The sequence below is a fragment of the Littorina saxatilis genome, linkage group LG15 (genome assembly GCF_037325665.1).
Source record: "Littorina saxatilis isolate snail1 linkage group LG15, US_GU_Lsax_2.0, whole genome shotgun sequence".
In the NCBI taxonomy this organism is placed as follows: Eukaryota; Metazoa; Mollusca; class Gastropoda; order Littorinimorpha; family Littorinidae; genus Littorina; species Littorina saxatilis.
This window is the reverse complement of record NC_090259.1, coordinates 7,776,349-7,799,939: the sequence shown is the minus strand read 5'-3', so window position 1 is coordinate 7,799,939 and position 23,591 is coordinate 7,776,349. Positions and strand designations below refer to the sequence as shown.

At 45.9% G+C, this 23,591-nt stretch overlaps 1 protein-coding gene across 1 annotated transcript; it reads left to right on the top strand.

The window, feature by feature from the left end:
• Positions 1-570: 570 nt before the first annotated feature.
• Positions 571-23,581, top strand: LOC138948403 (TBC1 domain family member 13-like). The gene is made up of 15 exons (XM_070319936.1): positions 571-621; positions 735-808; positions 2,754-2,791; positions 4,105-4,166; positions 4,846-4,939; positions 6,601-6,683; positions 7,120-7,282; positions 8,541-8,669; positions 10,405-10,471; positions 11,711-11,809; positions 12,652-12,795; positions 15,287-15,368; positions 16,440-16,497; positions 17,247-17,339; positions 22,707-23,581. Exons 1-14 carry the CDS (start codon positions 578-580, stop codon positions 17,319-17,321), a joined length of 1,212 nt encoding a protein of 403 aa, XP_070176037.1. The 5' UTR covers positions 571-577; the 3' UTR covers positions 17,322-17,339; positions 22,707-23,581.
• The last annotated feature ends 10 nt before the right edge of the window (positions 23,582-23,591 follow it).

Below are 23,591 nucleotides of genomic sequence, written 5' to 3'. Positions count from 1 at the left end.
TGAGGGTATCATACCCAGGAACTCTCATGTAAAATTTCATAAAGATCGGTCCAGTAGTTTAGTCTGAATCGCTCTACACACACACACGCACAGACACACACAGACACACACATACACCACGACCCTCGTCTCGATTCCCCCCTCTATGTTAAAACATTTAGTCATAACTTGACTAAATGTAAAAAGAGGGAAAGTAGTCTGGGGGTATTATCTGGAAGTATTTGTACGTAAAGTTTCTTGAAGATCTGTCTAGCAGTTTCCTTTGAATCGCTCCGCAAACACACCATCAAACACACGTACACCACTAAGCTTACCCTCTTCTTCTTCCTCCTTCAAAATAATGAGGAAATCCCTGTATGGGGCAAGTATCCTCAATTCGGTTGGTGCGCCTAATTTCCCTCTTCTTGATTCCCAGTCTCTGTTAAAACATTTAGTCAAAATTGGACTGAATGTGAAAGAAATACAAGACCAAACAACAATTTTGGTTATCATCTGGAAAAAAATTGAACTAGTGTTTTTTCATTGCGCCACCAACAAGCGAGACGGACGGAAACTAGAAGATCCTAAAACTACGCGCATGCGCAGTCAATGTCAACATATGATGGCGGCCTTCAAAGCAAGGTAAAGTAACAGACGACAGAAGAGGAACGCCCCTTTGTCAGATTTACTTTGTAGCATTGCTACTTCTTATTTCAGGATACGCCTCAGATTAATATTGACTGCTTGTTTTACAGGCTGAAAACGTTCGAGGATCTGCTGGGTGCTGATAAAATCGACCGAGGCAAACTCCGAAAAGAGTGCTATCAAGGTAAAGTTCTGCGTTTGTGACCAGTGGACATGTGATGTCCCGACTTATCTCTCTCTCTCGCTGCTGACAACAGTTCAAAAAGTTCCAAGACATTCCGCTTTTTTCGAATTACATAATTACACCACTGCGACTTGTTCCGGCTCATTGTGAATACACGAACCATCATGGCAGTATGTGTACTTACAAGTACTCCTTCCTGATAGTGATGATACTATTAGTCTACTTTAGTTATTCAACCAACGAACACTACAGCGATTCCAGTTTTTACACACACACAGGCCTTTGTTTAGTATTTATGACTGATTCGTGACATGTATTCGTGGTGTTTAGTTATGACCAGTTGGCTGCCAGGACAGGAAAGGGATATATATATATCTTCCTGGTCATTTTGACATTTATGCTTTGAATACTAATGATAGATTAAGTTGCAATTAGGGACACTTACAAATGATACTTGCTGTACATGAGCTGCAAGCACGTCACACTTAATTTGAGCTGCTAGTGTTGAATTCAAGGATAAGGTAAAGCCCTAGCTGTGAGGTTACCCCCATGGGATTTCGGGTTGCTTTCTCACTGGGGGAAAGCGAGCTGCCAGACAGTACAGTGCTGCCTGGCTTTTCTTTTTTTGTTTCCACAGCCCTGAAAGTCCAACAAATGGCGTACTCACCTTTGGCTAGTGATTCTGAAAATGTACTAGCCAGAGAGCAAACTTTAGTAGCCAAACCAACAATTTGTTTCAGCAACTTGACTCGCATTTGGCGAGTAGATGAACATTTCTACTCCCCAGTTACATGTTTCTACTCGCCACTTTCAGGCCTGTACATATATTGATGTTTCCTATCCCTGAGACTTTTGCTGTGAACTTGGGATCTTTATTATAATATTAAGCCAATGCATGCACATGGGGGTGCAGAGAGTCGATCTGCACAAAGTTGACACTGGAAAATAAATCCCTCGCCAAACGTGGGGGTTGAGACAGCTGACTGAGCAATCTCAACCACTACCACCTGCTAAAGCCACATTTTAACTAAGTAGAAGTGCAACGCCAAGGCACTGCATACCCCAGCGAAAGACAAATCTTTCTCTCTCTCTCTCTCTCTCTCTCTCTCTCTCTCTCTCTCTCTCTCTCTCTCTCTCTCTCTCTCTCTCTCTCTCTCTCACACACACACACACACACACACTGACACATACACACACACTAACACAAACACAACACTCACTAACACACACATAGTCAGACACATACACATGTGCACGCACAAACACACACATGTACACACACACACATCTACACACACACACACATCTACACACACACACACATCTACACACACACACACACACACACCTTGGAGGGCTCTCACCTCTGCTAGCAGATTCCTGTACATGACTGGCAATGCCAGCTATTGATGAGCTCTTTGTTTTAGTGTTTTACCTCGTCCCAGCCATTCAAACCAACAACAACAACAAATGACAAATTTATGAATTTAGATGAAAAGATGGGTGTGTGTAGGATATATGTACAAAAAAGCAATATATAGTAAAGTAATACTAATAGTATATAAATTCAAAGTAATTCCGCACAAAGAAGGTATAGCTAATGCTTTGACTGATGTCAAAAAGAAGTGTTAAATTGGTCGTGTAAGTAAGATCTATGTATAACCTAAATTTACCTATTAAGACTCCTATAACTACACTAACGAGTGTCAACTGTTGCCAGGTCCAGACTTTGGTTTGACCCAAGCAACCCTTCACAATACTGTAATCCTTCTATATATTTGGCATGTCAAGGCACTTGGAGCATGCTGTTATAAATTATAAATGCCAACCTTTTTATCACTTGTGAGCTGAGAGTAAGACTGAGTTTGATAAAACTGCTGAGAGGATTGAAATGACCCCATGCATTAGTAGCCATTACCCTTCTTGAGTTTTTCTGTTGTTTCAGGATGTCCAGAAAATAACTGCAGAGCCCTATGCTGGAAGGTAAGCACAGACATAATATTGTATCCCTTATTTTCCTTCATTTAAGTCTCTCATGTTTACCACTTGTATAAACTATAATGAAAGTTATTAATTTATTACTGAAGAACTGAACTGATGTGGCTTTATGTGTGCTGTTGGTGGCCTTATGTGTGCAGTTCATGATGAATTTCTTCAATTTCAATAATTATGCTTCCCAGAAGTCTCATTTACTGAGCACGGTTGAACTATGTTCTGAATGTAAAATAATGCAAATTGTGAAAAGCTTGGCGCTGCTCATGTAAATGATGGAAAAGGAAAGAAGAAAATGTTGGTGACAGTAAACATTTTGCACATGTCTTTCATAATCATATGCTAAAAAAAACCAACACAGTAAAATATTATGATAGTACTCAGGGGTCCCAACAGACACTGTACCGGGACCCCCGACTTTGAGACCCCTTGATGGAACGTTAGAGCGTCTGAAGATCAGGAGGTTCATACTCTTGCTTTTGGAAGTTACAATCATCGCCAACACGCTCTTTGGAGAGCTCATCAATCAATCAATATGAGGCTTATATCGCGCGTATTCCGTGGGTACAGTTCTAAGCGCAGGGACTTTTGTTTTTTTAAATTTTATTCAATTTATATCGCGCACATATTCAAGGCGCAGGGATTTATTTATGCCGTGTGAGATGGAATTTTTTTTTTACACAATACATCATGTCACACATTCACATCGGCCAGCAGATCGCAGCCATTTCGGCGCATATCCTACTTTTCACGGCCTATTATTCAAAGTCACACGGGTATTTTGGTGGACATTTTTATCTATGCCTATACAATTTTTGCCAGGAAAGACCCTTTTGTCAATCGTGGGATCTTTAACGTGCACACCCCAATGTATTGTACACGAAGGGACCTCGATTTTTCGTCTCATCCGAAAGACTAGCTCATGTCAATGTAAATGTGACTTATGGGAGTTCTCTTAGTGTTTCACAAAAACATTATGGTCATATCGGTTAGATTAACTCAGTAAATTTGCGTTGGAACAGATCAGCATGGCAGAACATTTTCTGAAAACACTACTGGCAGTTATGCATGATAACAGTTATATAGTGCGCCACTGGACCCGCTGTTTTCAGGTATTTGGCATTGCCTCCTTGAGTTTTGTGTGTGGCTTGTAGTGCATACGGGACGCAGGAACGCAAAGTTTGGGGAGGCCTGAGTACATAGGAAGTGCAACATTTTGTTCGCATTCATAGTATGCGTTAATTTTAGGGGTGTGTGTGTTTGTGTGTGTTCTAAGGATTTTGATGTTTGTATGTCTGCTGTAGTTGCTGCTGAACTACCTACCCCTCCAGCGTTCAGAATGGGAGAAGGAGAAAGCCAAACAAAGGTAGGTCGCACCATCATTATAGCTGTCAGTGTAAGCTTCACTGTAGCTGCATGTTATTGTGTGCACAGTCTGCATCTACATATTGTGACCCTCCACCACAAAATGAGTCGCATGTCACCTTTGCATGATTTTCATATTTTTACATTTCCCTAAAGAGTTTTTTATGCTCTATCCAGTGGTGAAAACCGTTTTAGAAAAGAGCGCAAACTGTTTGAGTTATAAGCCTGTGACTAAGGTGACCCTCACACTGTTACTAGACACCCACCGGACTTATATTATGCCTAGCGCAGAACCGCACGAGGTGACATGCGACTCATTTCGTGGTGGAGGGTCACATATGACTAGTAATATCTTGTTTGTTTGGAGTTGGACACAGAGAACGATTATGCAAAAATGATTTGTTGTGCTTTTGTCCTACACAGATATGGGCAGGGGACTCTCTCTCCCCACCCCCCTTCCAACACCTTACCCCAACCCCTTTCATTTTAGTTTTTACTCTTGCTCTCTCCCAGGAGTAGATAAATGACACAATCAGAGGCTGATTTGAAAGGTGACCCTTTGTTGTGTCTGTGCAATATGGTATGTGGGTGGCATGTGTGTGTGGATGGTATCTTTTTGGTGTGTGATTGTGTGTGTGTACGGGATATTATACATGTATGTGTGTGTGTCTTCATAACAGGGCGGCATACAGGAACTTCATTCAGGAGCTGATCATCATCCCGGGGCAGAAAGCCAAGTCCAACCTCTCCGCCAATGGAACTCTGGCTGATCACGTAAGTTATTACCTTCCTTTACCTGACCTCACCTGGCTGATCACGTGAGTTATTACCTCCCTTTACCTGACCTCACCTGGCTGATCACGTGAGTTATTACCTCCCTTTACCTGACCTTACCTGGCTGATCACGTGAGTTATTACTTCCCTTTACCTGACCTCATCTGGCTGATCACGTGAGTTATTACCTCCCTTTACCTGACCTCACCTGGCTGATCACGTGAGTTATTACCTCCCTTTACCTGACCTCACCTGGCTGATCACGTGAGTTATTACCTCCCTTTACCTGACCTCACCTGGCTGATCACGTGAGTTATTACCTCCCTTTACCTGACATCACCTGGCTGATCACGTGAGTTATTACCTCCCTTTACCTGACCTCACCTGGCTGATCACGTGAGTTATTACCTCCCTTTACCTGACCTCACCTGGCTGATCACGTGAGTTATTACCTCCCTTTACCTGACATCACCTGGCTGATCACGTGAATTATTACCTCCCTTTACCTGACCTCACCTGGCTGATCACGTGAGTTATTACCTCCCTTTACCTGACATCACCTGGCTGATCTTACCCTTCTTTACCTTATGAGTTGTGTAACATAAGATCCAGTATTTACAAGTAAGTTATTGGTCAGTACTGTAAAATGGAAATCCCCACTTGATGCTGCTATTTAACCCCCACCCACTTCTTCTTCTTCTGTGTTCGTGGGCTGAAACTCCCACGTACACTCGTGTTTTTGCACGAGTGGAATTTTACGTGCATGACCGTTTTTACCCCGCCATACGCCTCTTTCGGAGGAAGCATGCTGAATATTTTCGTGTTTCTATAACCCATCGAACTCTGAAATGGATTACAGGATCTTTTCCGTGCGCACTTGGTCTTGTGCTTGTGTATACACACGAAGGGGGATAAGCCACTAAGCAGGTCTGCACATAAGCTGACCTCGGAGAACGGAAAAATCTTCACACTTAACCCACCAGGCGGCCGCGGTCGGGATTCGAACCCACGACCTTCCGATTAAGAGGCTGACGTCTTACCACCCCGCCACAGCGCCCGTCACCCCCACCCACTGACCACCACACACACCCTTCCCAGCCCCCTCCTAAGGCCCTGATTTCTTATGATTTTGCCTGCTTTTTGAATTACTTTTCTCAAGATGTGTAAGGGTATTGGGGGGGATATAGCTCAGTTGGTAGCGCGCTGGATTTGTATTCAGTTGGCCGCTGTCAGCGTGAGTTCGATCCCAGGTTCGGCGGAAATTTATTTCAGAGTCAACTTTGTGTGCAGACTCTCTTCGGTGTCCGAACTCCCCCCCGTGTACACTACATTGGGTGTGCACGTTAAAGATCCCATGATTGACAAAAGGGTCTTTCCTGGCAAAATTGCTTTGGCACAGTTAATAATTGTCTACCTATACCCGTGTGACTTGGAATAATAGGCCGTGAAAGGTAAATATGCGCCGAAATGGCTGCAATTACTGGCCGTATAAAATTTCATCTCACACGGCATCACTGCAGAGCGCCTAGAACTGTACCCACGGAATATGCGCGATATAAGCCTCATTGATTGATTGATTGATATTGAAAGGCGGGTTAAATTGTGTGATGTTCTGTGAAAGAAAGGAAGTTATACTAAATAGAAAGGACCTGTGTTGACAGCCGCTGAACCCCAACCCTGACAGTCAGTGGCAGGAGGACTTCAAAGACAACGACATGTTGATGCAGATTGATAAAGACTGCAGGTAACATAACTCAGTGTGTGTGTGTTTGTGTGTGTGTGTCTGATTGTGTGTGTGTGTGTGTGACTGTGTTTGTGATAAATTGTATGTGTGGGTGTGTGTTTGTTTCTGTATGTGCGTCAGTGCGTATGTGTGTGAGAGAGTGCATGTCCTTTTGTGTTCCTGTGTGTATTTGTGTGTGTGTGTGTGTGTGTGTGTGTGTGTGTGTGTGTGTGTGTGTGTGTGTGTGTGTGTGTGTGTGTGTGTGTGTACATGTATGTGTACCTATTTGTCTGTGTGAGCATCTCATCTTTTTGTGTGTATGCCTGCATGAATGTACCATCAAGTATACTTGCAAAGACATCTTACAGTACAGGTATGCATGCGCCTCAAACAGTTCATGCGTCTCAATTTGTTTTTAACCATTTCCTCAATATCAACATTTTGACGATTGTTTCAGGCGCCTGTGCCCAGACCTGTTTTTCTTCCAGCGAGCGACAGAGTTTCCGTGCGAGGAGCTGGTGAAGGCTGGATCCAACGTGGAGACACTGCGAAAAAGGGTAGAGCACTCTGTGTTAAAGTCGGAGACAGTGGCACGCAACAGGCAGGGCATCACAGTCAATGTAAGTGCCAATGCTGTAGGACCGATGGTAGCATTAACAATACATCTCCCTCTTCTTATTTACTTTAACATTTTATTTTATTTTACTGGTTGTTGGATGAAAATACCAGAAAAGAAATGGTTTGACATGGCAGAAAAGGGTAAATGCTTTGTGCTTAAGTTGGTGACTGGCGCGTCACATCATGTTCTTCAGTCGATGTAATGCTAAGGCTGTGTAGAAGTTACTAGAACTGCATGTAGCCAGTCAGCGTCTGTTCTGTATTCAGCATTCTTAATTCGTGTCCACGCACATACAAAGAAAGCTTGAAACTAACTGGATCTTAAATTTAGAAGTCGCTTATCTTCTCATGTGAAGCTCAATGATTGCGGTAACTCACTTGAATGTGTAGGCCAAATATTCAGCTACACACCTGCTAGCAACCATTTGCAATCAAATTCCCAGAGTGCATTGCCTTTGAAATTATTTGTGTGGGGCAATTTTGCTGAAATGGCCATACAATTTCCTGCAATATTTTAAAGTTTGAAGCAGCCCTTTTTCCTTTACTGTGGAAAAAAAGGTAAGGCAGATTTGTTGATATGACGGCAAAAGTTTTTGGCAAAAAAAAACGTTTCAGTGTTTGATTGACTGCGGAAGCCAAACAAATCCATGCCTTCACCATTTTTTTTAAGTAGGCTTGACCAGTGCCAAACTTCCTTCCATCTTGGGTAATTTGCATCAAGAAATTGTTCTGGATCACACATAGCATTACACACAGGTAACACACAACATTTGGTTGCGATTGCATTTTGTCCAGTTCTTCATGCAAGTTTAAGTCCCACCTCATGATTACAGAGATTTTGACGAGTGCAGTGGCGTGGTGGTAAGACGTCGGCCTCCTAATCGGGAGGTCGTGAGTTCGAATCTCGGTCGCTGCCGCCTGGTGGGTTAAGAGTGGAGATATTTCCGATCTCCCAGGTCATCTTATGTGCAGACCTGCTAGTGACTTAACCCCCTTCGTGTGTACACACAAACACAAGACCAAGTGCGCACGGAAAAGATCCTGTAATCAATGTGAGAGTTCGGTGGGTTATGGAAACACGAAAATACCCAGCATGCCTACTCAACGAAAGCGGAGTGAGCTGACTATGCTCACACGTAACCAGAAAAATCTGGAACGCTGAAGAAGAAGAAGACAGAGATTTTGAATGTGATTGAAAATGGCGAACAGGTACAGGTAGTATGAGATATTACAGTATTGGCGTTAACCGGTAATTTTCAGCGGTCCAACTCACGTCGCAAGTCGGAGGACTACATCGCGCTGAAGGAGGGTGAGGAGGCGCACTGGGAGGTGGTGGAGAGAATCCTCTTCATCTACGCCAAGCTCAACCCCGGCCTCAACTACGTGCAGGTAGGCCTGTCTGTGCAGAGAAACTTCCCTGTTAACCCCCTCAGTTGTGAGACCATCTCGACGGGCGCAATGCCCTACTGAATAAGACGCTGGCCTCCCATGCAGAAGGTTGAGTGTTCGACTCGCAGCTGCTCCTGGAGGGTTAAGGGTGGATCCGATCTCCCAGGTCAACTTATGTGCAGACCTGCTAGTGCCTTATCCCCCTTCATGTGTACACGCAAGCACAAGATTGAGTGTGCACAAGTGTATGTGGGAGTTTCAGCCCATGAACGCAGAAGAAGAAGAAATAAGACCACCTCTGTTTGAGGACCTTGTTTAACCTTCGCCGGCACTCGTTATCGACTACACACGGACTTATTCGTGGGGCCGTGCAGACCCATGCTTCTCAAAGAAGGAAAAATGTGCATATCCTTCCGTGGCACTCGTGGGGCCGTGCAGACCCATGCTTCTCAAAGAAAGAAAAATATGCATATCCTTCCGTGGCACTCGTGGGTCCGTGCGGACCCAGAAGGGTGTTTGATTGCAAATATCTCTTAAACGAGTTGGAATTTTTTAATGAGCTTTTAGAAATGCCTCAGACACCTAAAAAGCTATCATCTCCTAAAAGCTCATTAAATTTCAGTGATAATTAATTAATAAATTAATGGTCAAATTTAGACTACACACGGTATTTGGTAAAATATTATGGGTCTGCATGGCCCCACGAGTGCCACGGAAGGGTTTGCACAATTGTCCTTCTTTGAGAAGTATGGGTCCGCATGGACCCACGAGTGCCTCGGAAGGGTATACATGCTTTTCCTTCTTTGAGAAGTATGGGTCCGCACGTCCCCACGAATGCTTCCGTGTGTAGTCTAAATTTGACCATTAATTAATTAATTAATTATCACTGAAATTTAATGAGCTTTTAGGAGATGATAGCTTGTTAGGTGTCTGAGGCATTTCTAAAAGCTCATTAAAAAATTCCAACTCGTTTAAGAGATATTTGCAATCAAACACCCTTCTGGGTCCGCACGGACCCACGAGTGCCGGCGAAGGTTAAAAGGATTTTTTTTCCCCATACAATCTTGGAATGTACAGTAGAACCCACCTTTCAAGACCCTCTGATGTAATTAGGGGGTTCCACTGTAGTATACTGGCATGTCGCAGAACCCCCTTTTTGCGGGGATATAGCTCAGTTGGTAGCGCGCTGGATTTGTATTCGGTTGGCCGCTGTCAGCGTGAGTTCGATCCCAGGTTCGGCGGAAATTTATTTCAGAGTCAACTTTGTGTGCAGACTCTCTTCGGTGTCCGAACTCCCCCCCGTGTACACTACATTGGGTGTGCACGTTAAAGATCCCACGATTGACAAAAGGGTCTTTCCTGGCAAAATTGCTTAGGCACAGTTAATAATTGTCTACTTATACCCGTGTGACTTGGAATAATAGGCCGTGAAAGGTAAATATGCGCCGAAATGGCTGCAATTACTGGCCGTATAAAATTTCATCTCACACGGCATCACTGCAGAGCGCCTAGAACTGTACCCATGGAATATGCGCGATATAAGACTCATTGATTGATTTTTGAGAGTGCAAACAATCAGAGAAAATCAGTGTTCTTAAAAAGGTTTGGGGGGGGGGGGGGTGGGGGGAGGAGGGGGTCCAGTCTTAAAATGGAGATTATGAAAAGAAAATTCTGAACCCTGTTGTGAAAAGTGCAAGTACAATCCTTGACTGCACCATGCACTGTGTTGTTGCAGGGGATGAACGAAATCCTGGGGCCCATCTACTACACCTTCGCCACAGATCACGACGACGACTGCAGGAGTGAGTGATGTTTATACCCTGCATGGATTGATGAAAGTTGAAATTGAATTCCCTCATGACAGTAGTGGCCATCTGACAGGTTAAAGGAGATTACCATCATATCGTGAACGTTGTGGTCATTTTAGTGCAGTGGAGGCCCCCATCTACCCCATCTCCCTACCCCATCTCCCTACCCCATCTCCCTACCCCATCTCCCTACCCCATCTCCCTACCCCATCTCCCTACCCCATCTCCCTACCCCATCTCCCTACCCCATCTCCCTACCCCATCTCCCTACCCCATCTCCCTACCCCATCTCCCTACCCCATCTCCATACCCCATCTCCCTACCCCATCTCCCTACCCCATCTCCCTACCCCATCTCCCTACCCCATCTCCCTACCCCATCTCCCTACCCCATCTCCCTACCCCATCTCCCTACCCCATCTCCCTACCCCATCTCCCTACCCCATCTCCCTACCCCATCTCCCTACCCCATCTCCCTACCCCATCTCCCTACCCCATCTCCCTACCCCATCTCCCTACCCCATCTCCCTACCCCATCTCCATACCCCATCTCCCTACCCCATCTCCCTACCCCATCTCCCTACCCCATCTCCCTACCCCATCTCCATACCCCATCTCCATACCCCATCTCCATACCCCATCTCCCTACCCCATCTCCCTACTCCTCATCTGTTAATTAAGACTCCCCTGATTTAAGACTTAGTCCAGGGCGGGGATGTAGCTCAGTCGGTAGCGCGCTGGATTTGTATCCAGTTGGCCGCTGTCAGCGTGAGTTCGTCCCCACGTTCGGCGAGAGATTTATTTCTCAGAGTCAACTTTGTGTGCAGACTCTCCTCGGTGTCCGAACACCCCCGTGTGTACACGCAAGCACAAGACCAAGTGCGCACGAAAAAGATCCTGTAATCCATGTCAGAGTTCGGTGGGTTATAGAAACACGAAAATACCCAGCATGCTTCCTCCAAAAGTGGCGTATGGCTGCCCAATTGGCGGGGTAAAAACGATCATACACGTAAAAGCCGTGGGAGTTTCACCCCATGAACAAACAAACAAAAGACTTAGTCCCTCTTAAGAGCATGTTTTCTTACACCTTCTGCTGACAACCTGTTTAAGTTTACCCCCTTTTGAGGACCCACATTTCCACAGATTTTTGACGTCTTTAAAAAGTCTTTAAAAAGTGTCAGTTTAGAACGACATGATGTCAGAAATGCTTTTTATGTTGTTACACGTGTTGCAGCGAATGCGGAGGCCGACTCGTTTTTCTGTTTCACCAACCTGATGGCGGAGATCAGGGACAGCTTCATCAAGTCTCTTGACGAGTCGCAGTGCGGTATTGGTAAGCTCTGTTAGAAAAACAAAGTTAAAGCAAAAAAAAAGTGTGTGTCTGTGTGTGTGTGTCTGTGTGTGTATGTGCATTCATGCTGGGTGTGTGTTAGTGTGTGTGGGTGTGTGCGCGTTCATGCTGGGTGATGTGTTAGTGCGGCTGCATGTGTTATTGTGTGTGCCTGCGTGTGTGTTTGATTTATTTGATTGAAAGAAAAGTAAAGAGAGGAAGAACAGTGTGCTGTGAACAACTTGTCTCATAAAAGTTGTGATGGTTCGAGGGTGAGTGGGTACAGAAAAAGTTGAAGACAAGGAAAAATTTCAAAGTGCCTACCTTTCCTTTCCTTTTAAAACCATCTGGTAAATCAAGAGATATGTTCAGGCTTGAACTTATGAACACACTCTTCCTTTTTGGACACATACTGAAAATCCCAAACCTGTCAGCTTTGTGACTGTGACGACCTCATTTTTCTACTAAATTGATTGAACTTTTGGTCAAGCAATCTTTGACTCAGTCCGGACAATAGGATTGCATTTCAGCTTGACGGCTTAAAAATTAACAAATTATTTTTTTCATTAAATTAGTTTTCTCATTAAAGTTGTCATTAAAATCAAATTTCAGATTTGTGGGAGTTGCAGCATATGAAGAAAGTAGAGAAAAAAAATGACATCAAATGACTTGGCTTGGTATGCTCCATTTATTCAATTGATTGTATGCTTGTTACTTGTAATTCTCTGAATTGAATTGTTTGTACAAAATGACGGTGTGTTGCACGTTTCAGGGTACTCCATGGAATTGCTGTACTGAGAGAACAGGATGTGGCGCTAAATGACAGTGTGTGTTGCGTGTTTCAGGGTACTCCATGGAATTGCTGTACCGCAAGCTGAGAGAACAGGACGTGGCGCTGTGGCACCGCTTGGAGGAGGTGGAGCTCAAGCCGCAGTTCTTTGCCTTCCGCTGGCTCACACTCATGTTGTCCCAGGAATTCCCACTACCTGGTGAGTTGTTCCTCTGTGTAGTTAGTTATAGCAGTGTGTGGTGAGTTCTTTGCCTTCCGCTGGCTCACACTCACGTTGTCCCAGGAATTCCCACTACCTGGTGAGTTGTTCCTCTGTGTAGTTAGTTATAGCAGTGTGTGGTGAGTTCTTTGCCTTCCGCTGGCTCACACTCATGTTGTCCCAGGAATTCCCGCTGCCTGGTGAGTTGTTCCTTTGTATGGCGAGTCATACCTCTGTGAAGTTAGTCATAGCAGTGTGTGATGAGTTCTTTGTATGGCGAGTCATACCTCTGTGAAGTTAGTCATAGCAGTGTGTGATGAGTTGTTCCTTTGTGTGGCGAGTCATACCTCTGTGAAGTTAGTCATAGCAGTGTGTGGTGAGTTGTTCCTTTGTGTGGCGAGTCATACCTCTGTGAAGTTAGTCATAGCAGTGTGTGGTGAGTTGTTCCTTTGTATGGCGAGTCATACCTCTGTGAAGTTAGTCATAGCAGTGTGTGATGAGTTCTTTGTATGGCGAGTCATACCTCTGTGAAGTTAGTCATAGCAGTGTGTGATGAGTTCTTTGTATGGCGAGTCATACCTCTGTGAAGTTAGTCATAGCAGTGTGTGATGAGTTCTTTGTATGGCGAGTCATACCTCTGTGAAGTTAGTCATAGCAGTGTGTGATGAGTTCTTTGTATGGCGAGTCATACCTCTGTGAAGTTAGTCATAGCAGTGTGTGATGAGTTCTTTGTATGGCGAGTCATACCTCTGTGAAGTTAGTCATAGCAGTGTGTGATGAGTTCTTTGTATGGCGAGTCATACCTCTGTGAAGTTAGTCATAGCAGTGTGTGATGAGTTCTTTGTATGGCGAGTCATACCTCTGTGAAGTTAGTCATAGCAGTGTGTGATGAGTTCTTTGTATGGCGAGTCATACCTCTGTGAAGTTAGTCATAGCAGTGTGTGATGAGTTCTTTGTATGGTGAGTCATACCTCTGTGAAGTTAGTCATAGCAGTGTGTGATGAGTTCTTTGTATGGCGAGTCATACCTCTGTGAAGTTAGTCATAGCAGTGTGTGATGAGTTCTTTGTATGGCGAGTCATACCTCTGTGAAGTTAGTCATAGCAGTGTGTGATGAGTTCTTTGTATGGCGAGTCATACCTCTGTGAAGTTAGTCATAGCAGTGTGTGATGAGTTCTTTGTATGGCGAGTCATACCTCTGTGAAGTTAGTCATAGCAGTGTGTGATGAGTTCTTTGTATGGTGAGTCATACCTCTGTGAAGTTAGTCATAGCAGTGTGTGATGAGTTCTTTGTATGGCGAGTCATACCTCTGTGAAGTTAGTCATAGCAGTGTGTGATGAGTTCTTTGTATGGCGAGTCATACCTCTGTGAAGTTAGTCATAGCAGTGTGTGATGAGTTCTTTGTATGGCGAGTCATACCTCTGTGAAGTTAGTCATAGCAGTGTGTGATGAGTTCTTTGTATGGCGAGTCATACCTCTGTGAAGTTAGTCATAGCAGTGTGTGATGAGTTCTTTGTATGGTGAGTCATACCTCTGTGAAGTTAGTCATAGCAGTGTGTGATGAGTTCTTTGTATGGCGAGTCATACCTCTGTGAAGTTAGTCATAGCAGTGTGTGATGAGTTCTTTGTATGGCGAGTCATACCTCTGTGAAGTTAGTCATAGCAGTGTGTGATGAGTTATTTGCTTTCTGCTTGATCACCCTCACCCTCATGGGGAGTCTTACCTGTGTACGGTGAGTCATAGTAGTGTATAAGCGGTGTACAATGAGGCGTACCTCTCCATGGACAGTTGTAGCACTGTACGATGAGTTGTACTACTGTATGTTGACTCATACCTCTCCATGGACAGTTGTAGCACTGTACGATGAGTTGTACTACTGTGTGTTGACTCATACCTCTGCATGGCAAGTCCCACCACTGTATACCTCTGTTGAGTTACATCTCTACGTACAAGGTAAGAGAAGACAAATTTTGTTGCCTTCCGCTTCATGACGCGCATGCTATTCCAGGAGTTCTTTCTTCCTGGTGAGTTGTACCTCTGCCTGTATCTCTGGTATCTCTGTATGGTGAGTCATGCATTGTGTATGGTATTTCTTTTCGTTCTGTGCAAAAAACCCACCCCGCTCCCCTTCCCCCAAACACCCTAATCCCTGACAGTCCATTTTGTTATGTGTTGCTTCTCAGTAGTAATTATATCATATTTCTGCTTCATGTCATATGTGACCCTCCACGACGAAATGAGTCGCATGTCACCTCGCGCGGTTCTGCGCTGGGCTTAGTATAAGTCCGGGGAGTGTCTTGTAACAGTGTGAGGGTCACCTTAGTCACAAGCTTATAACTCAAACAGTTTTTGCTCTTTTCTAAAACGGTTTTCACCACTGGATAGAGCATAAACAACTCGTTAGGAAAATGTAAAAATATGAAAATCATGCAAAGGTGACACGCGACTCATTCCGTGGTGGAGGGTCACATATTTTCTTTTGTTTTACAGATGTGTTGAGAATCTGGGACTCTCTCTTCGCTGATGCCAATCGCTTCGATTTCCTCATCTACATCTGTATGGCCATGCTGGTGTGAGTACATGCAGGGCCCCCTAGTCAATGTCACATCCATTCAACACTTCATTTCCCTTCTTTTAACAATGAGACGTAGGATGCCGACTCATATTTAGGCGGCTGGAAGAGACTACAAAAGTGTGCATTTTGTGTGTGCGTTCAATCGTAAAAAATCTAATCAAATGGATCGCACATAGATGTTATTTGTTGGGTTTTTTCTCCCAAAATATGACATTTGACACAGAGCTCGACAGTCATTATTCACCTTGAAAGCTAGCGCGGGCTCCAAGTACAATGCCTGTTTTGATCTGTGTAAAATGTTATATTTTAACAAATAACATACAATGCTATTTACAGTTCTGCCTTGATCTGCATACATTAGGCCTTTCTCACTTGTGCGTATGGTCAAACAAGTTAACCGGGCAGTTAACCCTAAAATGGTGTTTTAGTGTGGCAAGCCAAGTTTCTTCTGCAAAGAATTCTATGTGCGTATGCTTTATGTGTGTTTGTGCTTGTGAGTTTTTTCTTGTGTGTGTGCATGTGTGTGTTTGTGTGTGTGTGCACATGGCGTGTGTGTGTGTGTGTGTGTGTGTGCTTGTGCCTGTGTATTCTATCGCAATAAATATAGAAACTCAGCAGACACTAACAATACCTGTAGAACCCCCCTTTTAAGACCCTCCAATTTAAGACTTTTTTTAAGCCTTGCTTTCTCAGACTTTGTGTTGACAACCTGTGTAAACTTAGCCTCATTTTAAGACTCCCTTCCTTCCTATTTTGGAGGTCTTGCAAGGGGGGCTCCACTGTATTTGTGTAACGTTGTTGACCATCTGTTGACCATCTGTTGACCATCTGTTGGCCATCTGTTGGCCATCTGTTGGCCATCTGTTGGCCATCTGTTGACCATCTGTTGGCCATCTGTTGACCATCTGTTGACCATCTGTTGGCCATCTGTTGGCCATCTGTTGACCATCTGTTGGCCATCTGTTGGCCATCTGTTGGCCATCTGTTGGCCATCTGTTGGCCATCTGTTGGCCATCTGTTGGCCATCTGTTGGCCATCTGTTGACCATCTGTTGACTGGTTTGTGCAGCTTGGTGAGGAATGAGATTCTGACCAGCGACTTCCCGTCCATCATGAAACTTGTACAGGTCAGTTGGGTCGTTAACATCACTAATTGATACAGTCAGTGTCATTGTGTCATCGTCATTAGTGGTGGCTGCAGTCACCAATTGTTATAGTTAGGCTTGTCATTTTGAGGTGGGTTTTTTTTTCTCAGAGGCTTCCTTCACTGATCACCATTATGAATCTTTTACAGGTCAGTTAACATCACTAATTGATGCAATCAGTGTCATTTTTGTCATCGTCATTAGTGGTGGCTGCAGTTATCAATTACTACATTTAGGCTTGTCATTTTGAGTTTTGAGTTTTCGTGAGTGGCTTTGATCACTAACTGCTGCCTGAAGGCTTGTCATTGTAAGTTTATGATTATCAGTGATGGCTTCAGCTACCAATTTCTGCAAATAGGGTTGTCATTGTAAGTTTATGATTATCAGTGATGGCTTCAGCTACCAATTTCTGCAAATAAGGTTGTCCTTTTGAGGAGGTCTTTCACCAATTGGGTCTAATGTGTGGGTTAATTTTGATTTTTAATTTTTAAATTTTAAATTGAACCCCCACTTGCCATACACCAATACTCAGACAAGGAAGACAACCACCATAAATGTCCCTTTCACTTGATGCAAGCCGATTTTCTCCCCTGTCTCTCATGTACATGTTCTCATTTCTTTGCTGGTTGTTTTGACGTGTATGTTAGTGCTTTAGTCTGTTTATAAAAATAAATAAAAAATAAATCTGCAGCAGTCAAGGGGTTAATCTTAATTTGTGTACTGTGTGGCAGAACTTTCCGCACAACCGCATTGACATCCACACGGTCCTGGCCAAAGCCACAGAGTTGTCCTTCAGGCAGAGCTAGCGACAACTTGCCCGAAAGGTGAGTTTCTCCCGCACTTCATGTCAGGGCTCCCCAAAGTGTGCGCCTTTCCAGCCTATTCATGTCAGGGCTCCCCAAAGTGTGCGCCTTTCCAGCCTATTCATGTCAGGGCTCCCCAAAGTGTGCGCCTTTCCAGCCTATTCATGTCAGGGCTCCCCAAAGTGTGCGCCTTTGCAGCCTATTCATGTCAAGGCTCCCCAAAGTGTGCGCCTTTGCAGCCTATTCATGTCAGGGCTCCCCAAAGTGTGCGCCTTTGCAGCCTATTCATGTCAGGGCTCCCCACAGTGTGCGCCTTTGCAGCCTATTCATGTCAGGGCTCCCCACAGTGTGCGCCTTTCCAGCCTATTCATGTCAGGGCTCCCCACAGTGTGCGCCTTTCCAGCCTATTCATGTCAGGGCTCCCCACAGTGTGCGCCTTTGCAGCCTATTCATGTCAGGGCTCCCCAAAGTGTGCGCCTTTGCAGCCTATTCATGTCAGGGCTCCCCAAAGTGTGCGCCTTTGTATCCTATTCATGTCAGGGCTCCCCAAAGTGTGCGCCTTTGTATCCTATTCATGTCAGGGCTCCCCAAAGTGTGCGCCTTTGTATCCTATTCATGTCAGGGCTCCCCACAGTGTGCGCCTTTGCATCCTATTCATGTCAGGGCTCCCCAAAGTGTGCGCCTTTGCAGCCTATTCATGTCAGGGCTCCCCAAAGTGTGCGCCTTTGCAGCCTATTCATGTCAGGGCTCCCCAAAGTGTGCGCCTTTCCAGCCTATTCATGTCAGGGCTCCCCACAGTGTGCGCCTTTGCAGCCTATTCATGTCAGGGCTCCCCACAGTGTGCGCCTTTGCAGCCTATTCATGTCAGGGCTCCCCACAGTGTGCGCCTTTGCAGCCTATTCATGTCAGGGCTCCCCACAGTGTGCGCCTTTCCAGCCTATTCATGTCAGGGCTCCCCACAGTGTGCGCCTTTCCAGCCTATTCATGTCAGGGCTCCCCACAGTGTGCGCCTTTGCAGCCTATTCATGTCAGGGCTCCCCACAGTGTGCGCCTTTCCAGCCTATTCATGTCAGGGCTCCCCACAGTGTGCGCCTTTCCAGCCTATTCATGTCAGGGCTCCCCAAAGTGTGCGCCTTTCCAGCCTATTCATGTCAGGGCTCCCCAAAGTGTGCGCCTTTCCAGCCTATTCATGTCAGGGCTCCCCACAGTGTGCGCCTTTGCAGCCTATTCATGTCAGGGCTCCCCAAAGTGTGCGCCTTTCCAGCCTATTCATGTCAGGGCTCCCCACAGTGTGCGCCTTTGCAGCCTATTCATATCAGGGCTCCCCACAGTGTGCGCCTTTGCAGCCTATTCATGTCAGGGCTCCCCACAGTGTGCGCCTTTCCAGCCTATTCAAGTCAGGGCTCCCCACAGTGTGCGCCTTTGCAGCCTATTCATGTCAGGGCTCCCCAAAGTGTGCGCCTTTCCAGCCTATTCAAGTCAGGGCTCCCCACAGTGTGCGCCTTTGCAGCCTATTCATGTCAGGGCTCCCCACAGTGTGCGCCTTTGCAGCCTATTCATGTCAGGGCTCCCCACAGTGTGCGCCTTTGCAGCCTATTCATGTCAGGGCTCCCCACAGTGTGCGCCTTTCCAGCCTATTCATGTCAGGGCTCCCCACAGTGTGCGCCTTTCCAGCCTATTCATGTCAGGGCTCCCCACAGTGTGCGCCTTTGCAGCCTATTCATGTCAGGGCTCCCCAAAGTGTGCGCCTTTGCAGCCTATTCATGTCAGGGCTCCCCAAAGTGTGCGCCTTTGTATCCTATTCATGTCAGGGCTCCCCAAAGTGTGCGCCTTTGTATCCTATTCATGTCAGGGCTCCCCAAAGTGTGCGCCTTTGTATCCTATTCATGTCAGGGCTCCCCAAAGTGTGCGCCTTTGCAGCCTATTCATGTCAGGGCTCCCCAAAGTGTGCGCCTTTCCAGCCTATTCATGTCAGGGCTCCCCACAGTGTGCGCCTTTGCAGCCTATTCATGTCAGGGCTCCCCACAGTGTGCGCCTTTGCAGCCTATTCATGTCAGGGCTCCCCACAGTGTGCGCCTTTGCAGCCTATTCATGTCAGGGCTCCCCACAGTGTGCGCCTTTCCAGCCTATTCATGTCAGGGCTCCCCACAGTGTGCGCCTTTCCAGCCTATTCATGTCAGGGCTCCCCACAGTGTGCGCCTTTGCAGCCTATTCATGTCAGGGCTCCCCAAAGTGTGCGCCTTTGCAGCCTATTCATGTCAGGGCTCCCCAAAGTGTGCGCCTTTGTATCCTATTCATGTCAGGGCTCCCCAAAGTGTGCGCCTTTGCAGCCTATTCATGTCAGGGCTCCCCAAAGTGTGCGCCTTTGTATCCTATTCATGTCAGGGCTCCCCAAAGTGTGCGCCTTTGTATCCTATTCATGTCAGGGCTCCCCACAGTGTGCGCCTTTGTATCCTATTCATGTCAGGGCTCCCCACAGTGTGCGCCTTTCCAGCCTATTCATGTCAGGGCTCCCCACAGTGTGCGCCTTTGCAGCCTATTCATGTCAGGGCTCCCCACAGTGTGCGCCTTTGCAGCCTATTCATGTCAGGGCTCCCCACAGTGTGCGCCTTTCCAGCCTATTCATGTCAGGGCTCCCCACAGTGTGCGCCTTTCCAGCCTATTCATGTCAGGGCTCCCCACAGTGTGCGCCTTTGCAGCCTATTCATGTCAGGGCTCCCCAAAGTGTGCGCCTTTGCAGCCTATTCATGTCAGGGCTCCCCAAAGTGTGCGCCTTTGTATCCTATTCATGTCAGGGCTCCCCACAGTGTGCGCCTTTGCAGCCTATTCATGTCAGGGCTCCCCAAAGTGTGCGCCTTTGTATCCTATTCATGTCAGGGCTCCCCAAAGTGTGCGCCTTTGTATCCTATTCATGTCAGGGCTCCCCACAGTGTGCGCCTTTGTATCCTATTCATGTCAGGGCTCCCCACAGTGTGCGCCTTTGTATCCTATTCATGTCAGGGCTCCCCAAAGTGTGCGCCTTTGCATCCTATTCATGTCAGGGCTCCCCACAGTGTGCGCCTTTGTATCCTATTCATGTCAGGGCTCCCCACAGTGTGCGCCTTTGTATCCTATTCATGTCAGGGCTCCCCAAAGTGTGCGCCTTTGCATCCTATTCATGTCAGGGCTCCCCAAAGTGTGCGCCTTTGCATCCTATTCATGTCAGGGCTCCCCAAAGTGTGCGCCTTTGCATCCTATTCATGTCAGGGCTCCCCAAAGTGTGCGCCTTTGCATCCTATTCATGTCAGGGCTCCCCAAAGTGTGCGCCTTTGCATCCTATTCATGTCAGGGCTCCCCAAAGTGTGCGCCTTTGCATCCTATTCATGTCAGGGCTCCCCAAAGTGTGCGCCTTTGCATCCTATTCATGTCAGGGCTCCCCAAAGTGTGCGCCTTTGCATCCTATTCATGTCAGGGCTCCCCAAAGTGTGCGCCTTTGCATCCTATTCATGTCAGGGCTCCCCAAAGTGTGCGCCTTTGCATCCTATTCATGTCAGGGCTCCCCAAAGTGTGCGCCTTTGCATCCTATTCATGTCAGGGCTCCCCAAAGTGTGCGCCTTTGCATCCTATTCCTGGAGGGGGTCCCAAAACTCACCAACCTTGAAAAGAGAGGGTCCCGAGACACACATAATTTGCAATATCATGCGTAATGTTGGTACTGATGTAACTGATTATCTGTGGTTTCCATACAATTTGCTGGATTTTGAAGACTTAATCTGTACTGATCTTGTGAATTAAGGGAGTAGATCTAAATGATATGACAATTAGTGATTTTGAGGTGAGGGTCTTATGACAAATAGCGCTTTTGTAGTGAGGGTCTTATGACAAATAGCGCTTTTGCAGTGAGGGTCTTATGACAAATAGCCCTTTTGTAGTGAGGGTCTTATGACAAATAGCGCTTTTGTAGTGAGGGTCTTATGACAAATAGCGCTTTTGTAGTGAGGGTCTTATGACAAATAGCCCTTTTGTAGTGAGGGTCTTATGACAAATAGCGCTTTTGTAGTGAGGGTCTTATGACAAATAGCGCTTTTGTAGTGAGGGTCTTATGACAAATAGCGCTTTTGTAGTGAGGGTCTTATGACAAATAGCGCTTTTGCAGTGAGGGTCTTATGACAAATAGCGCTTTTGTAGTGAGGGTCTTATGACAAATAGCGCTTTTGTAGTGAGGGTCTTATGACAAATAGCGCTTTTGTAGTGAGGGTCTTATGACAAATAGCCCTTTTGTAGTGAGGGTCTTATGACAAATAGCGCTTTTGTAGTGAGGGTCTTATGACAAATAGCGCTTTTGTAGTGAGGGTCTTATGACAAATAGCGCTTTTGTAGTGAGGGTCTTATGACAAATAGCGCTTTTGCAGTGAGGGTCTTATGACAAATAGCGCTTTTGCAGTGAGGGTCTTATGACAAATAGCGCTTTTGCAGTGAGGGTCTTACGGAACGTAAGAAAGTTCTTGTGGTTTTGGGACCCTCTCAAGTTCCATCATTTTGGGGGCTCAGGACCCTCTAGGTGGAGCATATGGAAGGAGCCTTGCATGTCCCATGCAGTCTTCTACATGTTCTGAACCTTTTGTAAACTGCTAGTAACTAAAAAGCAATAATACCCGGGGCCCGCTAGGTCAGTTGGTAGAGCACTTGACTTGTGATACCCGGGGCCCGCTAGGTCAGTTGGTAGAGCACTTGACTTGTGATACCCGGGGCCCGCTAGGTCAGTTGGTAGAGCACTTGACTTGTGATACCCGGGGCCCGCTAGGTCAGTTGGTAGAGCACTTGACTTGTGATACCCGGGGCCCGCTAGGTCAGTTGGTAGAGCACTTGACTTGTGAGCCTCAGGTCATGGGTTCCAATAAATGCCAAAGATTGGTCAACTTAATGTGTCGACTCAGAATCAGTATCCATATACCTACCTTATTCAGTGCCAGTTGCACGTTTGTGGCGGCTGTTGCTTACAAGCGGTGTATAGGGGCACTGCTGACTGCTGACTATGTTGAAATCTGCTATCAGTTCATTACAAGATACAGCCCTTGTTGTTTTCAGAGTTAAGGAAAGAGAGAGAGGGTGCTGGCAGGTGCTGGCTGTGTTGAAATGTGCTATAAATTAGTAACACTAACAAGATATAGCCCTTGTTGTTTTAGAGTTGAGGAGAGAGAGAGGGAGAGAGAGAGAGAGAGAGAGAGAGAGAGAGAGAGAGAGAGAGAGAGAGAGAGAGAGAGAGAGAGAGAGAGAGAGAGAGAGAGAGATAGGAAGAGGGGGGGGGGGGGGTGGGGGGGTGAAGGCAGGTGCTGATTGTGTTGAAATATACTATTTATTACATGTACTTAAAAGATGACTTACAAGATACAACCGTTAATGTTTCAGAGTTGAAGAGAGAGAGAGAGGGAGAGGGCGCTGACAGGGTCGTGATTATCAGGCGTGCAAGGAGGGACGGGAGGGAGGAGTGTGTCTCTGGACTCTGCTTTGTCTTCTGCCGTCGTCACTGTGGAGTAACTGGAACGTGCAATACAAGGGAGGAGAGAGAGTGTGTGAGATAGAGAGAGTGTGTGAGAGAGTGTGTGAGATAGAGAGAGAGAGAGAGTGTGTGAGATAGAGAGAGATAGAGAATTTGTTTGTTTGTGTGTGCGTGCTTACATGCATGCCTGTGGTGTGTGTGTGTGTGTGTGCGTTTGTTTTGCTTGCATGTACGCACATGCGTTTATGTTACTGTGTGTGTGTGTGTGTGTGTGTGTGTGTGTGTGTGTGTGTGTGTGTGTGTGCGTGTGCGTTTGTTTTGCTTGCATGTACGCACATGCGTTTATGTTACTGTGTGTGTGTGTGTGTACACTCTCATGTGTGCATGTTACATCATGTCTGTCTGCATGTGTTAGTGTGTGTTGATAACAAAAGTAGACTTACTGTGTATGTGTGTGCAAACTTCAATTGCCGTTGTGGAGATACTAGCACTATGACCACGGCTGCCAGCAATTGAACATGTTAGCATGTGTCTGTATTCAGGCTTGATTCTTTTCATCATCTTGAATAAGAAACAAAAAGATGATGAGATGAGGAAAAGTTGTTTTGTGTTGTGTGTTTATTAAGAGAGGAAACAGGGGTAAGGATGGGGTTTGGGTGTAGCTAAGAACTGGGTGAGGAAGGAAGAAAGGTTGGAAGACTTTGTTCTTTAGCAAAAGGCTGTATACCTGTACTATCATTATGGTTGATAATGTTATTAATAATAAAGATGACTATGGAGTGAATCCTACAATA

Excerpts from the sequence above, each read along its gene's own strand:
- LOC138948403 (XM_070319936.1), top strand. The coding sequence starts at position 578 with ATGCGCAGTCAATGTCAACATATGATGGCGGCCTTCAAAGCAAG. Across the intron at positions 11,810-12,651 it reads CGAGTCGCAGTGCGGTATTG|GGTACTCCATGGAATTGCTG; the intron begins GTAAGCTCTGTT and ends TGCGTGTTTCAG. Across the intron at positions 16,498-17,246 it reads CCATCATGAAACTTGTACAG|AACTTTCCGCACAACCGCAT; the intron begins GTCAGTTGGGTC and ends ACTGTGTGGCAG.